Source organism: Varanus komodoensis, unplaced genomic scaffold (assembly GCF_004798865.1).
Source record: "Varanus komodoensis strain SLA01 unplaced genomic scaffold, ASM479886v1 scaffold1, whole genome shotgun sequence".
Classification (NCBI taxonomy): Eukaryota; Metazoa; Chordata; class Lepidosauria; order Squamata; family Varanidae; genus Varanus; species Varanus komodoensis.
Genome location: NW_025335268.1, coordinates 68,350,568 through 68,367,853, shown reverse-complemented (window position 1 = coordinate 68,367,853; position 17,286 = coordinate 68,350,568). Strand labels below are relative to the sequence as shown.

The window sequence follows — 17,286 nt, the reverse complement described above, 5'->3', positions numbered from 1 at the left end:
CTCTCTCTCTCTCTCTCTCTCTCTCTCTCTCTCTCTCTCTCTCTCTCTCTCTCTCTCTGCCTCCCAGTGCTGCTGGGATCACTGGAAGTGAATGGTTAACACCTCTTCCCCACCCTTTCATGATTCTGGTCAAGATCAATCTTGCCTGCTTGAGGGTGAGGTTGAAGTCTTCTTTGTACAACAGTCCGGCTTAAAAGTGCCTCTCCCCTGTTGCTGTGTATTCCACGCCACCCAGCTGATGGCTGAGCAGTGGAGAAAAATTGTGGCATAAACAGAGGGATGGATCCATTTAGAAATTCCCGTGATCTTTCTCAAACACAAATTCTTTCTCAGAAAAGCTAGATAAGTTTGTGATTTAAGTAGCAGCAAATGCACTCAAAATACCTCCCCCCCACACACACACACTCTTTCTTAAAATGAGCAGGTTCAACTAGTAAAAAGACCAGTGTGCTCCCTCACCCATTTCTTCTCTTTCTGTCTCTACTCTGAGCCTTTCAGCCTGTTGAAAAATTCTGGGTCTCCAAAGCCCATGCTTTAAAAAGTGTAGCTGAGATGAGGTAAGGAATTCTTTCATTTGCTCTGCTCTTCAGGCATCTGGTGACCCATATCTGAGAAGTGGAGCAATGAGGTGGCTTGGATTGGGGCTGGGTAGAATGTGGATTGATCTTCAGCGCATAATCTCAGTGATAGTCAGAAGATCAGTAAGGAACCTTGACTCAGGGCAGTGACCACCACAGGTTGAATTAGGCTGCTGAAATTAGTATTTATTTATTTAGAGAATTCGTATGCCGTCCCATTGCATAGCCTCGGGACGGCTTACATAAAATAAAACATAATACACATAAAATCCAGATCCACCCTGGCTGCAGATTAAAACCTATAAACTGATATTAAAAGTTATTAAAATATTGTTGAAATAAAAAGGTCTTAGCCTGGCGCCGAAAAACAAATAACGACGGCTTGGGAGGTGAGGGAAAAGGGTGTCAACTTGCCTGTTAACCAGGAACGACCCACAGCTCAAAACACAACAGGAAACCAATTCTCTTCCTGGGTTGTTCGTGCTAATTCCTAGTTCAGAGTACACCCATAACCCACAATTCAGCAACACAGATTTTAATAATAGCTCATACTCGGCCCATACACTAACTTGTTATGTGTGTGAACCGGGCTGCTGCTTTGCACCTAGTTGGTGTACCTCAGTGTCCTACATCTCACAAGACTCAGAGCTCTCTGGTCAAGGCTTAGATGGGCAATTCTATAGAGAAGTTTATTAGTGGTTAGTAAACAACTTGGCTGAATTAAACCTCCATGTTCGGAAGCAGAATACTGCAAAATATTGGATGCTGTACAGAAACAATGCAAGATGGCTAGTCACTGGCATACTTTGCTATCTTTGAATACAATGATTTAGTTTCAGGAAGTTATAGGATGCTGGAGGGGTTCAGTCTCTGTAAATTTGTTTGTGAACTGACCTGATCCTTACCTCCCAGACTAATGCACAATTCTGAACTTTTCCAATGTTGCAAATTAAGACTAAATTCCCAAAGACTGTCCCAGTGAGTTTTAAATTCATATTCTGGGAGACTGTCATTGAGGAATACATGTTTTAAGGGGGAAATACTTTAAAAATATAAATTTGGCTATGTATTTCGTTATGAATTTTTGTTTAACCCCTTTTAACCCCCCTCCCCCCCAGAAATCTCAGATTACAGCAGAAATGGACATAACTGGTGTATGGAAGAACACATTCAAGGGTGACACAGATGAGAAATGGATGAATTCAGCCATCCCAACCTACAGGTGTACTCCCAGGCTTTGAAAGAGATCTTAAAAACTTTCTGAAAAACATAAAGGACAGTTTTCCCAGAACACGGCTGTCCCCATGATCACAGTATGTTGGTCTTAGCTGATTTCTCCACAGTCCTATACTGGCTTAAAAAAAAGAAGTTTGTGTGGTGGAGCAATTGCAGTTGGCCTCTGTGTGGAAGGTGTAGTAAAGAACATTCCAGAAGGTTTAGGTTTTTGTCGTGTGTGCTCCTTTCTTTCTAGACGGTCAACATTTCAAGACCAGTAATTTCTTCAGCTGCTTCCTATGTATTGTGAACTGTACTTGAACTATGTCACGAACCAAGTTTCCCATTCTGAATATGCCAGAATAAATGACTTAGACAAATAGTCTGTGTAGGTACCAGTACAAGAAGTCTCAGATGGTATTCTGGGAAGCAACTGGTTTCTTTTAAATGTATCTTGAGATTCTTAATGTGAAGGCCAATTATGGTAGATACGTTTCCCTGAAAGTAACATGCTTGTGACTCAAATGTTGCTTGGATTGTAGTAAGTATTTCTTACATTTGTATCCTAAATTTCTTCCATCACAGAACTCAAGGTTGACTATATGCATTTCCCATTATATTCTAGGTCACTCACTCAATTCATACAGGTCAGGATAATGTTTGGGTGAATTGGTGCATTGTGTTACAGAATCCACAAAAACTTAAAATGTTCTGCAGCAGAGAAGTAAATATGGAGTGTATTCTCTGAAAATTGAAAAACTCTTGACCCAGTTTCTTTTAAAATGAAAAATCAAGATTGTAATACCAGTTTATTCAAAGGTGGTTTTGGGCAAGTTGCAGTCTGTCTCCATTACCCCTCCCTGTTAGACTAACAGAATGCTTTTGATGGGATTCAGATTCCATTAATGTCAGTAAAACCTACTTCACGGTAATATGTGTTAAGTTCAAAGTACAAGAAATTCTCTGTGTTGCTTGTACTGACTCATAAATTACTAACCTAGATTAAAAAAATTGTCTCTAATAGAAACCGAGACTATTATAACAAGCAGCACTGCTATTGCTTGAAGTCCCAAATATAAAAATAGCATTTATGGTTCCATCTGAGTAAATGTACATTTGCCAGATATGACATGGCCTTCAAATTAATTTCAAACATCATATTCCTAACGTAATAACTATCCTGCGTGTATCTGTCTCTGCCTTGGTTGCATTTTTTAAAAAAAAAAGCATTTAAATGCAACAGTCTCATTTAATTTTCCATCTAACTCCCTTGAAATATCCTTTCAGGTAAAAAGTGTTATTATACATTTAGTACATTTGAATTGACAAGCTGTGTGTAAATCACAATAATTGCTTTCTGCACCTTGAGATATTCTCACTGAAGGTTGTACGTATCGTAGCATTTGGGAATAAACTTGGGATAGTGGCAAACACATTTGGAAGGTGGATTTGCTTTATGACCAGAAGGCCATATTGTATCTCCTGTCATTGGGGTTGGACGATTGCTCTTAAGCAAGGATTTTCAATGGTAGATTTATCTAGGGAATTTTAAGGATGTTGTCTTAACTTCTGAAAGGGTTTTGGAAAGATAATTGAGACTGGTCAGTCAGATACCTAGACATTAGTTGCAGGCATTTAGGAATCTTGGGTCATTTTTGAAACATAATGTGTGAGTGTAGCACCTACTCACTGGAAGCGTCTCTAGGTAAGCCTGTAAGTTTTGCACAACCTGTTGTCCTGAGTTGTCTAGTAAGATGACCAAAATTTGACTATTTATAACACTTTACTGATAGATGTGGCTTCATCAAACTGACAGCAACTCACAAAACATCCGTAGTAGCATATATTCCAGCCATTCTGAGGCACCATTTAGACTATTGCTGATAATGTGTAACAAGGTCATCTTCTCAGTGCTTCCTCTCAATTTTCTCAAAACATTTTCCAGGATTTAGAGGTGAGAGTAAGAACTTGAGGGTGGAAATTGTTCTCCTTGATTTTGAGTCAGCTTTTCTAAGTTTAGAGTCGTATTTGGTTTTTTGTTTTTTGTTTTATACGAATGCCATGGAAAACCCAATAAGCAGTCTTGATTTAAAACGGCAACAAGAACAACACTGTATTTGTTTAACACATTCTCTACTTGTGGCCTCTGTGACATTGGAACTAGATAGCTGCCCAGTGCAATTTCAGTGCATCTGAAGTTTCTTAATACCAGAGGTTCTGCTCAATGATTGATATTTTTGCTTGGTTTTTAACAGGGCCTCAGAAAATGACGGAATACAAGCTGGTCGTTGTTGGAGCTGGTGGCGTAGGCAAGAGCGCGTTGACAATACAGCTTATTCAGAATCATTTTGTAGATGAATATGATCCTACAATAGAGGTAAATGACTTCCTACGAAATCTCAGTTGATACCCAGAAACTGAAGCAAGCCAATTCTTAAGTGTTCACAGCAATTTCAAAACAGTTGGGTTCTTTAAAAAAAGAAATGGGCCAGTCTGTATCAGCCTTTCTTAACCTGGTTCCTTCAGATGCTTTGGACTTTAAATCCTATCAGCCCCAGCCAGCATGGCCAGTGATCAGGAATGTTGAGTTGTAGTCCAGAATACCTGGAAGACATCAGGTGGGCAATAGCTGGTCTATATATCCTGCAGATATCAAAAATATTGTTGACCCAAATTAATGGGGGTGGGGTCCAAGAAAGGAAGACAATGCAAGGGCAACTGGATAAGGTTGGGAAAGAGCAGACTGGTATTCCTACGACTGTTACTTGAAGTCTCAAATTCCAGCTTTCCTTCCTCAGTCTCTTTTGCAATACCTGATAAATACAATAACCACCGATCCAAAACACAGCTTCTTGGTATTTCCTTGAAGCCTGCTTTCTGTCACCAGGCCAATCGACTTCTGGATCTGTCTGGATTTGCAGTGAGGTGTAGATCCCATGACTGCTCTTGTGGATATTCGTGAGGAAGTGTACGGACATTGCCAGTGAAGCTCTCTGGCCTTGAATGAATTTAGATTGCCACAGAAGAAGAATGCTCCTTGTGCCCTGGTATTGTCCCGTAGCATTGGGTCTTGTGTGTCTTCCAAGCAGATGATAAGAGAAAGTATTAAGCAATGCTCCAAGGAAAGAAAACTGCACGGAGTGTGGGAGAGAGAGGCTTTCCTCAGTCTTATTGTAGACTGTTGATGCCCCATTAGGCACGGATGGTGGGTGCAGTCTGGTAAAAATCACAGGATGAACTGGGCTTTTTCAGTGGCTCGTTTGCAGAAAAATGGGCTACAGCCTGCAGTCTTGTGACTGTGCTAAAGATACTTGTGAAAATCCTTACAGCACCTTCTGTGAATAGGGCCCCAGCTTCTGGGGTCATTATATGTTTACTGCAATTTGAATCTGACCCATAACAAATGTGGTCAAGGTGGATTACAGCCGTGCTCATCCGTAAGTAGCTGCCCAAACATGTGGGTGGAACCATGGGAAGCGATGGTTCTCTCCTTGGCTGTCCTTGCTGTGCGGAGCAACTCCCCCATTCCAAGTGCCTCCACGGTGCTTTCCTCACTATCACACACACAATGCGCAAATGTCCACATTTCTCGGCTTCTTGCAAAGCTTTTTGTGTTGCTGGCTCTCTGCTCTGTGTCACATGGACTTCTGTCTAGGTGATTTCTGGGTAAAGGCATAGAAATGTTATAATAATAATAATAATAATAATAATAATAATAATAATGTGTGTGTGCTTCATTCACATTTTCACACCAGCCACCTAGCTCTCGAGTGGCGGCAGTAGATCCAGGAGCACGCCTAAGCTGCACACCTCGTCTTTCAGAGGGACTGCAACCCTTGGTTATGAAAGAGACACTGCTTTGGTTGCCATGGTGGATGATGTGGGTGAAAAACTGGACAGGGGGAGTGTGGCCTTGTGTATTCTGTTGGACTTCTTGGTGGTTTTTGATACCATTGACCATTGTATCTTTCTAAGGCTGAGATAGTCCTAGATCCGTGCCTGATGTTGGCAAACGACTGGATAGGAGTGCATAAATGGAAGCTTAATCCAGGAAAGACAGAGATGTCTGATCTGACCAGTCCTGCATGAGTTTGGACCACTGCACAAACCGTACATGAGGCTGCCTTTGAAAACCGCTTGGAAACGTCAGCTGGGCCAGAATGCTGGGCTGTTAACCAGTTGCATTAGGCATGTGCCACATTTATTTTCTTATTTTTTTATTAAAACATTTCTATGCCGCCCCTTGCCGAAGCCTCCTGGCTTGCACTGGCCTGCTTCTGCATACAATTTGAAATGCTGGTGGTAGCCCGAGGTGGCTGGGAGCAGGTTTCCTGAAATACCTTCTCCCAGGGCAAGGCTGCCCAGGTTGAAAGATCTTTGGAGGAGGTTCTTTGCTTGGTAGTGCTGGCATCAGAAGTGTGTCTCATGGGGGGGGGGGTGCTTTTTGCCAGGGGAGACTGGGTGGGTTCCCTCTCTGTTATTTTCCCTGCTAGGCAAGCACCGGCCCTCAGGCATGTAAGCTGGCCTGTCGCTGAAGAAGGAATTAATTGATCGGTTCTGTTCGTGCCTTTTATTGTTGCCTTTTCAATGATGTTTTGGAACGTGTTCGCTTTTATGTTGTGCTTCCATTAAGGTTTTGTATTTGATCTAGATGTTATTGTTTGCAGCCTTGATGCCCTCTTTGTTTGGCAGATAAAGGGGTCATAAATTAAATGAACAAACAAAGATGAAATTCCATTCTAAGAATGAGAAACGTCATGTTAAATGTTCCCATGGAAGCTTAAAGCAGGGCACCAGGGAAGCATGTCCAAACTAGGCAAGCTTCAAAACATCGCTTGAAGCCAGCCCTGGGGAGGCATTTCCATGCATGAGAAGCACCTGCCACACGTGACTTTCTACATGCACTTCTTTATGGGATCAGAGAACTTAGCTAGTACAGGTGCAGTCCAAGTCGGATGCCCATCAGCTTCCAGCTAGAAGGATTGCAGGCATCCTTTGCCGGGCAGGGGGACTCATCCTGCTGTGCAAAACACTCAAGACATTTGCTTTTGGCTCTCTAAGTATCATGCGTCAGAGTGCAAGTGCTCAAGGTTGAGGAAGCACCAAGAGGTCTCATCCTGTAGTGGGGTGGTCTCCTGCCCTCCCACCCTGGGAACACCCACCCAGCCCTTTCCCTGAGGTTGCATTTCCTGCCACCAAGAAAGGGATGGCGTGGTTCTTTCCATGTCGGCTGCAGGAGAAAGACTGTTCCATGCCTGGAGGCCCCATTCTGATCTTGGAGCGAGTTGGGCGTGAACAAGGTGGTTATTTGTGGTACGCTTTCCACAGAGCCCGGGGACAGGCAGGGTTTGGAAGAGAAGGGAGGGGACAGAGGCAAGGAGGAAGGCAACCCCCCGCCCAGTCTGGCTCCAGACCCATGACATGGCATCACAACGGAAGAGCTATCTGGTTAGAGGCCGGCACAGCTGCTGTCCAGGTGCTTCACTCCCTTCATATGGTTCTTTATCTTCCATCAGGACTTCACCTGAGCAGGCCTGCGTAAAGCAGGACAGGTGACCCCAGTGCCGTGTAGCCTATTTTATCATCGCGTTTTCCTGCATTTGAAGAAAAGACTTAAGAGTATCTGTTGTGCCTGAAACTAAATAATGAGTAGGCCTGGTTAGTTGAGGTGAGGTGCATTTCTATTTAAATTATAGCTGTTATTTCAAAGTGTGCACCACTTCATGTGTGTTAGCATAGGCAAACCTATGGGACTCCGTGTGCTCTTTGTAGTCCCGGATGATCTTTGCCTGCTTTGCACAATTTTATAAAAGGCCTTTCATGCAGCTGGCAGGTGAGCAAAAGAATTGGGCGTATTGGCGGGTGAAGAAGCTGCACTCTGAAGGCTGAGAGGAGGCGGCTGGGAAATTGCCATGCAGCTAGGCTTTTATAAAACGGAGCTCGGAATACAAATAAACGGAGAAAGAGGGGATTTTTACTTACTGGCGATGTTTGTGTGCTGCACCACTTGGAGGCAGATCGCAGGGCAGTAAAGAGCTAAAAAACAGATAAAAGAATAAAGGCAGGTAACAGTAAAACCACAGCCGATCGGGGGTTGAACCAAGATGTCTTCCACAGGGGCCGAAAAGGACAAAGTGGTGCCTGCCTCACCTCTGGAGGCAGGAAAAGAACAAAGTGGTGCAATTCCTGGCCAGACGTGGGGCCACCACGCTGAAGGCCCTTCTCCTGGTGGACTCGGGTCGGGGGGTCAGCACGTGTAGGAGCACCAGGGGAATGGACATTGAGGTCCTCAGAAACCGGGTAGGTTGGAAAGGGGGAAGGTGCTCCCTTAGGCATGTGGATCCCAAGTTGCACAGTGCTTTGCACACTAGTAATACAACTTTACATCTGTCCTACTGGCGGGTGGGTATCCATGGCAAAGGAGCTGCATGCTGGAAAGTGTAGTGGGGGAGCCAGTGTGGCGTAGAGGTTAAGAGCGTGGGACTGGGACTCGGGCGACCTGGGTTCGAGTCCCCGCTCGGCCATGGAGCCAACTGGGGGACTTTGGGCCAGTCACAGACTCTCAGCCCAACCTACCTCACAGGGTTGTTGTTGTGGGGATAAGATGGAGGAGGAGAATGATGTCAGCTGCCTTGAGCCCTTTGTAGGAAAAAGGCAGGATATAAATCAGAAAATAAATAAATAAAAGGGGCAGCCTCAGTCAGAGGCCTCAGAGACAAAAGCTGGCTTCTAGGCCAGAGCAGCAGAGCCCACCCACGGTGGCCAGAGGCTTCGGAGCCGTTCGTTGGTGCAAAGGGCACCGCTGCTGCCCCAGCAGACCTTTGCATTTGGGAGTGGAGTGTGCATTCGCACAGAAGAGGGTGCTTTTATATCTGGCAATTGGGTATTGGCGGGCGAAGGGGTCAATAGCCAGCAATAAACTGATCCTCCTTCCCGCCACCCAGCGTAGTTGCCGTCACATCATCTTAGGGCAATGAGTTCGAAGGCAGATCCTGTGGTTGATACTGATATATTTACAAGGCCTGCTAACCAGACTTGTGTCTGTTTGCCTTGAGATAAAGAAAAGACCAGGGCGTGGACAAGCGCAGTCGTGCCAATCTTTCCTTCTGTCAGATACCACATATTATGTGATCTTATGTGAGCTGGGAGATTAAGCCGTGTGATCTTGAAACCCTAATCGTAGGCCTTTTAACTGATCTTTTTACTTGCCCTTCCTTGTAAGGGGCTACATGGAGAGTGTCGGTGTGAAATCAATTTGCAATCTAAGAAGGTGACAGTGCTTGGCATCAAACAGAGAGCTTTCTCCCGATCAAGGCCCTCTAGGGTTCTCCTTTCCTTTCATCTGCATCCCACTGATTTTTCAAGGTGTTTAAGGCAACCTTTCTGGGATTTCTATCCTCCTCTGTTCTCCCAGCAGCCACTCAGGATAGATCAGTACTAAGGGGCAGTGGTGGCCCTAAATGTTTCAAAGTGTGCAGAATTTAACATCCTACGCATGGTTGAATGAAGCCATTTTGTGTCCTTATATACATAAGCAAATTCCAAGATTGCTAAGAAGAAATATACATGTTTCTTATTCACTTAACCTCTCCCAAGATTATCCGTATTCCTGGTACTGTGGAGTTTTTTCTTCCCTCTTTGGCCATGTGTATCCATCTAGAGGAAGAATGAGAGAAGTTATCATTCTAACCGACGTATAAATTATATCAGAGGTATCGACTTGGTTTGCACAGAACAACAAACTACAGTTTAACTGTGGTTTGTTGAATTGTGCATTGTCATTACATATGAAGCCAGAACTATGGATTAACTATGGATTAATGGATTCTCAGACAATCCATTAAAAGAGCTGATGGTTTGGTTTTGGGTTGTAAACTGTGGGTTGGTTAAACTATGGGCTTGATATCACATGCAATTGCAGAATCTTGGATTGTTTTACCAGGCTATAGAGGCAGCAAGAAAGAAAAGTTTGTTTGTTTAAACCTAGCCTCTTCACATATCAGTTCTACAGTGCCACAAAATGCATTTATGATATAGGGAGGAAGCAGGTAAAGGGAAAAAGAAACAACGCAGGAACTGAGAAAACAAACAATGGTTTCTTTGATCATCTGCCAAAAAATCCTTAGAGGGCAGTCCTTCTTCTCACGTTCTTAAAATCAGGGTAAACTTGGAAGATGCACCCTGTGCTGCTCCCCCCCCCCCCACATAAAATGCCAGTGTGGTGGTGCTTCAGCCCTGGGATGGCTGAGAGCCTTTTCTTGGTTGTTGGCATAATAATGGCCTTCTGGCTTGCTTCGTATTTCTCTCCTCCTTGCTCAAAAGCGGCTTTCCCCATGACTCTGTCACACTTTAAAATCAATCGGGGTGGAAACCTTGCCCTGCCCTCTTCAAGATCACTTGATAAAGCAGCTGAAAACCGTAAAACTGATAGCACCATTCATGCGTCAAGGCATCGGCGTGACTCTGAACTCTGTGGCCTTTTTGCAAGGCGGACTGCAAACAAAGCCTGTGCGATTGGCTGTAAGGCAAGGCAAGGCAAGGCCAGTCTGCACTGGGGGGAAACCAAAGATCCTGTTTGGGCAGAGCCGTGAATACGGGAACACAGAGTGGTTTGCCTTGCTGGAAACGGCCCCGGCTTCCTGCTGCTTTATCTTCTCGTGATCCGGGTATCATGGAAGTAAGGTTAGAAGTGCCATCCCTTACTGGCAGACAGCCAGGAAATAGCCGCTTGCTTGCGACCACCTTGTGGGCTCGTGGCTGAGGTGAGATGAGAACGGTGCCCTTTATGTTGTACCGCTGAGCTCAAGGCCTCCTGCATGTAAGGAGAGGGCAAGGAGTGAGCCGGTTTGTTACATGCTCTCAGTATTGACGGCCTTTCATGAGACAAATGGGGTTTGTTGCTGAACTTTGCCAATAATTTAAAAGATGGATGCTACCAATGGCGTGGAAATGTTTCTGATCGGTGTGTCATTTCTTCTGTAATGCAGTCATAGGTGCCACACTGTCATTTCTTAGGGCTGGGCTGAACTTAGCAAGCATCTTCAGGATGCTTTTTCTAATTGGCAGATACTTTCTCCTTTTAAATTCAAGTTGTGATCTGCTGGCTTTGTGACCATAAACCTGCAGTTGTGTTTCTGAGCTTGAGGATGTTTCTGGTGTGTCCCTATTTCAAAATGTAAGGCTGCTCTCCCTCCACTATATTTAAGAGAGATTGTTGAAGCAAATTCTGTGTGTTAAGTCTGACATGGAGTAGTGTAGTGATGTGTGATAGAGTGATGCTTCTGGGAAGCCATTCAAGAGAAACTTAAAGATGGGGTCTAAACATCGCCTCTCTAGCTGGGGACGGACGGACATTAGTTTGGGCAAATGATGTAGCATCCTCCTACAGTATTTTTTGTGAGCCGCCCCGAGGCTTTGTTGCGATGGGGGCGGCACAGAAATGTTTTAAATAAATAATAATAAATAAATAATGCGGAGGAAGTCACAGTGGCCCCCATGCAACCATGCAGACAGGTGCCATTTCCTGCTGTCGGTTCCAGCGTGAAGGCTCAGCATGTGTGTCATCTGCCGGGCTTGTGAAGCTCGCTGCCACGTGCGCATGCCACCGCACGGAGGCTTCTGGAGTGCTGCTCCTCATGGTCACTCAGTTGACGCTGCACCTCTCCATCTTCCAAAGCAGATGCAAGGCCGGTCATTGTTCAGACACCCCTCCCCACACCTGGTTGGTGCCCTGGCCAGCACTGTTGTTGTTGTTATTATTAATTATAATTACATAAAATATAATAAAATAATAATATATTGCTTTGTAGCCCACTTTACCGTCCCCAAACCTCAAAGCAGTTTGCAACATAAACACTCAGACGCAAGACATTTGCAGCTAAAGCTCTTGAAAACAAGCTATAAACTCCCCATGTAATAAGTAAGAAAAATAATTCACAGTGGAAAATGTTTAAATACGGGGATGCACAATATTTTGGGTCTTGGAGCACCTTAAAGGCAAATGCATTCATTTAGTGTGGTATAAGGTTTCTTGGCTAGTTTGTCAGATGCATGAAATCAGTGTTTATGATCTGTGACTGAAAGCCTGCAGGCCTACCTAGAGAGCCCTGGGGAAGCGGCCACTCTGCCTGGTGCTTTTAATTAAAGCAAATCCCTAAAGCAAAATGAGCTGTTTCTTCAGTGTTTGCATCTAATGTCGCAAGAGAGGATACAAGAAGTGAAAGCCAGCTTCACCTCCATTAAGGGGAGTGAGTGACAAAATAGTCACACCAGTGCATGCTTTCGTATAGTGAATCTAGCGCCCGCTAAAATTGTCGGAAATATGGTGTCACACAGTGGACGTGCCGCAGAAGTTAGAGTGCCCTCTGCTGGGAAAAACCTCTACCTCGCCGAAGGTCTGGAGGGAAGACCACACTTCTGGCTGCAGGATGCAACTGGCTGCATCCCCTGATGAGCTCAGCAGAAGCTTTTCTCTGTATCCTGAAAGTTTCTTCTTCCTATTTCTTTGAAACAAAACACCCCCAATCTCCCTCCCCCTCCACACACAATCTAGTAAGTGATGGGGCTTGCTGTTGCAAGAGCATGAGTAAAATCTGGCACGGTGATGCCGGAGGGGAAGTGTCTCTGCCTTTCACTTCCTTTCATGTGCGACCAGAATGTGACCAGAATGTTCTTGGCCTCGGGGAGCTTCTAAGCATGTCACTTGGGAGCCTGTGAGGCTTCGCATAGCCCAGTTTCTGACTGATCGCTCGCTGAGCTGAGTCGAGACAAGCAAATTATAAGGGGATCTAGCACTGCAGTTTGGTGGAGCGTGGGAAAAAATAAGTTGGAATTAAAATTCTAAGCCCTTCCTCTTCATGAAGGGCTTCCTCTCCCACTCTACTACCAAGACCTGGCAATGGCAGGGGTTGTGGTAGATGGGGTTTGTGGCTTTCCCAATGGCCAGATTCTAGGAACACTACTAAGGTGTGCTGGGCAGCATTTCTTTATTTCATTTTGCTACTGCCCAATAGCCACAGGCTCTCCCAAAAGAATAACAAAGTGGCTTTTTTTAAACATGGTGTAAAAGGAGATTTTTATTTCTCTCACCTTTGCGCGTAATATAGACCCTAAGTCCAACCAATACAATCGATTGGCCATAGATTCAGGGACAAGAATAGGAAATAGTCCTTCATACAACACATCATTAACACACAAAATTTGCCATTCTAAACCTGGTGATGGCTTCTGTTGGCTTAGGTGGTGTTTTCAGAAGGGTATAGCTAAATTAAGGAATGATAGACCCGTAAATGGTGATCAGGTATAATAGAACCTCTGTGTTCAGGGGCAGTGTACCCCTGAATATCAGGTTCTACAGCCAAATCATTTCTGCTGTCATGTCCTGGTCGTGGGCTTCCTGGAGATGTCTAACTTTCCCATGAAGGTAACACAAGACTAAACCGGGTCGTCTGAGCTTGCCGTGTTCTGATGGTCTTTGGTTCAAAGTGACACTGGCAGTGGTTTTTTTCCAGTACTTGAAATAGCCTTCCAGGAACACACTACTGCTTTCTCATTTCCTGCTTCCTCATGCTTGCCCGTGTTTGCAAAAACCTAAAGCTTCAGAAATGTTGCCACCTGCAATGGAATAGTCTAAATGAAACTAATGACATCATGCCCATGAAGTGCAAAAGATTTCTCGCATGTGTGCCATCGAAAGGATTCCGATATTGAGGCATCACTGTTCTGATCTGTTTGCTCTTGAGTTTTATATAAATACTCCATGTTCTGGTTATGTAAGCAGGAGATTTACAGTACTAAGAAACGGAGCTTAAAAAAATACAGCTTTCCTCATGCAACCTTGGGAGAAAAGGTGGCAGGCATTCGTCGGATCTTATGGGATACGATGACATTCAAACACGCTTTCAAAAAAATGAAGCGTAGCGTGCCAGCAGCAAGCATGGCTTATGCCTTCCCCTAGCGGGTTGTGCAAGAGCAGTGAAATCAAATCCAACTCTGTTGCTCACCTGGCGCCAGCCCTGGCAGAAGCATGAGAACTGCTGTTGAACCTTCCTGCTGTCGCACCAAAGTGACTTGCCTTTCCAGAGTAACTCTAGTGATCGTTTCCCTTCTCTTTGCTCTTTTTTGGGTCCAGGCCAGTTTTGCATCCCCTGACACAGGCCCAGTGCTGATACAACGGGCCTGGTAATGTGAGCAACCCACAGCCAGCAAAGCACATGGCAGGCGCTACCCCAAGTGCTGTTTTGGGTGAAAAGGTGGAGAATGCAGACTATTGGACTTGGTGACAGCATGAATGCATGCAATTTGCCCCACTTCTGGTCTCCACAGGAAGGTTGGGGGCACATGGGTCATAAGGCCCAGTGCCGTCCCACCATATGGGTACTCTAGCACTTCAGTTTGCCTATATGTTCCTGCACCGTTTGGATCGGTGCAGAGCTGCAGAACGGATTTTACTTTCCTGATTGTTGCTTTCAGGTACCGGCTTGTATAATCAGTGCTGGGGCTCAGCGAGGGCAGGCCTTTGCTGGGCTTTGGTTCTTGCTCCCAAGAGGCCCAAAGGCATTCCGAATTCCCCTATATGGCCTCTGGTCTCCTTGGGGTTGCTCTCAAGGTAAAAGACATCCCTTTCCCAAAACCTTCTGCTAATGCTGTAAAATGTGGAGAGGGTTGAACCCATCCCTCCTTCACAGAGGGTGCTGCAGAAGTCTTTGGATTTGTGCAAAGTGTTGAAAACTTGGGAAATACAGTGACGGGTGGGGAATGAAGAGAGAAATTTCCCCTGCTCCTTTACGACATGCAGAGAACATAAGAACAGCCATGCCTCATCTCTCACCCCCAGTCTTTGAAGAAGTTCAGAAAGTTTCTCACACTGCATCCGACCTCCTGTAATCTAGCAGTAAATTGGGAGTCCGCATCCACTGTGTATTCGCAAAATCCTCTTGCCTGCCAGTTCAGTGTTTCACTGAGGATGTTTTGGTTACGGGAATCCAAATTCTGTTGACGGGTTTAGTGCTGCAGCAGTGCCCAGAAGGAATCAGGATTTATAAAAACAACAGCAGCAACATCAAGAACAAGAAAATATGAACATTCACAGAATGGAGAACTGATAGCAGGGTTTCGGTTTGGTGAACTCTGCAATAGCTCTGGAGCTGATTAGACAAATTACTGGCAAATCTAGAATGCAGTAGTGCTGGGGGTGGGAATCAGGGATATTTAAGGAGAACAAAGCGTGTGAAGTTTCCTAAAATTTGGACATGCAATTGGCGTCCTCCTTCCTAGCCACAGCAGCTTCTTGTCCAATGCCAGCACCCCAGAACTGCCAATGCAGAAGTCAAGAGGAGTGGTCTGGGCTGCGTTCGGCATGTGGATGAAGCTCTCGGCAGCTTTGGGGGGGGGGGCAGATGGAACTCTGCAGGTCAAGCCAACATGCTAGCATCCCCCTGTTGGATTGAGAGTGGGAGAACCCCCAACCCCCTCCACACACACACATCTGAAGTGCTCCTTCTGTGATCAGTCCTTAAGAGTTTTATAGTATCGGTGCCAGAAATGTGAACTGTCATGTCCATTCACTGATGTGTAATCATCTTTCTTTTGCCCGTCGCAGGATTCATACAGGAAGCAAGTAGTAATCGATGGCGAAACCTGTCTCTTGGACATTTTGGATACAGCCGGTCAAGAAGAGTACAGTGCAATGCGGGACCAGTACATGAGGACGGGAGAGGGCTTTTTATGTGTATTTGCTATAAATAACACGAAATCTTTTGAAGATATTCACCATTATAGGTAAGCGGCACTCAGCTAATAATTTTTAAGAGTGCTTTGGGATGGGTGCTGTTCTGTAACCTAAGGGAAAAGCGGCTAATATTCCCAACTGAATCCCAGTCTCCACATGGAGCAGAAGGAATTGGCATGATCCTGAGATGTTAAGGATGGATCATGGCAGGGGGAAGTATCCTTTTTTAAATGTTCTCTCAAATCAAAAGCAAGTTTCCGCAAATAAAATCTGTGGCCTAGAGCAGCGGGGGTAGAGTCCTAGCCTGTTCCAGCTGATTTTCTATTTATAGGTCTATTGTTGTTTGCTTGTTTGAGTTTAATGCAAGGAAACATTCAGAAATGGTATTGTATAACTTCAGCCTGAAGAGGCACGATCCATTCGGTCAGTCCTAACTGTGCTCATTCAAAACAAAATAGGATGCCAAACCATGGTTTAATAATCCTGGCTTGTTAGCTCATTGCCGTTAGAACAAACCTCTGTTTCACAGCATGGGCAGTGTAGTGTAGTGGTTAGAGTACTGGGCTGGGATTTAAGAGATCTAGGTTCTACTCTCCACTCAGCCAAGAAAGCTCATTGGGTGATTTGGGCCAGCCACAGACTCTCAGCTTAACCTACCTCACAGGGCTGTTGTGAGGGATAAGATTGAGAGGAGGAGGTTTATGTAAGCTGCCTTGACTTCCTTGAAGGAAGAGAAGGTGGTATACTAAACAATGGGAATTTCTGAAACTCCAGAAGGCCCTCAATTGCTAATCTCTATTCTGCCCTATCGGGTTTCGGAGCCATTCTAGGCAGAAAGAAGCAAGCTTGCAAAGATTGTAGGCTCTTCCGAAAATAGTATTATGTAGCATCTTTGCATGATCTCTCATCTTCCACATAAAAAACTCCCTGCATGTTTTGAACAGGAACTGGCTGTTTTATACTCATAACCAGTTGGCCATTGTGTGTTTGGGGATTTTAAAATTTGTCTTGAGTGCTCTTTTTAAAAAAAATGCTTTTCTCACCTGTAGTATGAAATGGCTCAGATTTACATTCTTGTGTGGTTTTTCTTTTTACCACTTCTCTGCTCATAATATCAAGATTGGCTCTAAGCAAATGCTTTTTATTCCCCCTTCCCCCATCTTGCTGCCACCAGTTACAATCTGCCTTGAATACATGCTAATTAGGAGGCTGTTGAGACTAGAAATGGACTACAGTTGTGATTTGCGTCACATAAAAGTCACCAAGCCCATAAAAACTAGCCATGTGATTGCAGCAAACCCCTCTTTAAGCCTTCAGTCAAAAGCAGCCTTTGAGTTATTTTTATCTGTGCTCCAGAACTGTTAAAAGCTGTACAAAGAGATAATGGGATGGCGATGCCGCTGCAGTTGTGTAATCGCCCCTCCAGTTCCCCCCTCACCTCCCCCAAGGGAAGATTGCAAGCTGAGGGCCAGGGCTGGGGACAGCTAGACGTTGCTGCCCGAGACAAAAACCAAAAAGAAAGAAAGAAAGAAAAAGGTTACCGGCTGAATCACCTTAGCAGCCCCGCCAACCTTCCAGCAGTCGCTCTGCTATTTCAAACGGGATTCTGCCAAGGGCAGTAGCTTGGCTCACAGGGCTCCTGGCTTTTTCCGGGCTGTGGCCAATAAACGTGCATTTGTTTGGATGATGTAGAAAGATCTGAGGAATGTCATGTCCACAGAAACTGGCTGCAGAAGTCCTGAGCTTGCCCGATATTTCGTTGGA

The 17,286-nt window shown here is 45.0% G+C and overlaps 1 protein-coding gene across 2 annotated transcripts in view; it reads left to right on the top strand.

Moving 5' to 3' along the window:
* KRAS (KRAS proto-oncogene, GTPase) overlaps positions 1 to 17,286 on the top strand; it is a 38,762-nt gene that overhangs the window by 2,953 nt on the left and 18,523 nt on the right. For both annotated transcript variants that reach the window (XM_044427911.1, XM_044427920.1), the window contains 2 exons: positions 4,049 to 4,170; positions 15,394 to 15,572. In XM_044427911.1, coding sequence (XP_044283846.1) covers positions 4,060 to 4,170; positions 15,394 to 15,572 — 290 coding nt within the window. In that variant the 5' untranslated portion in view covers positions 4,049 to 4,059. Of the gene's footprint in view, positions 1 to 4,048; positions 4,171 to 15,393; positions 15,573 to 17,286 lie in introns of those variants that run through there.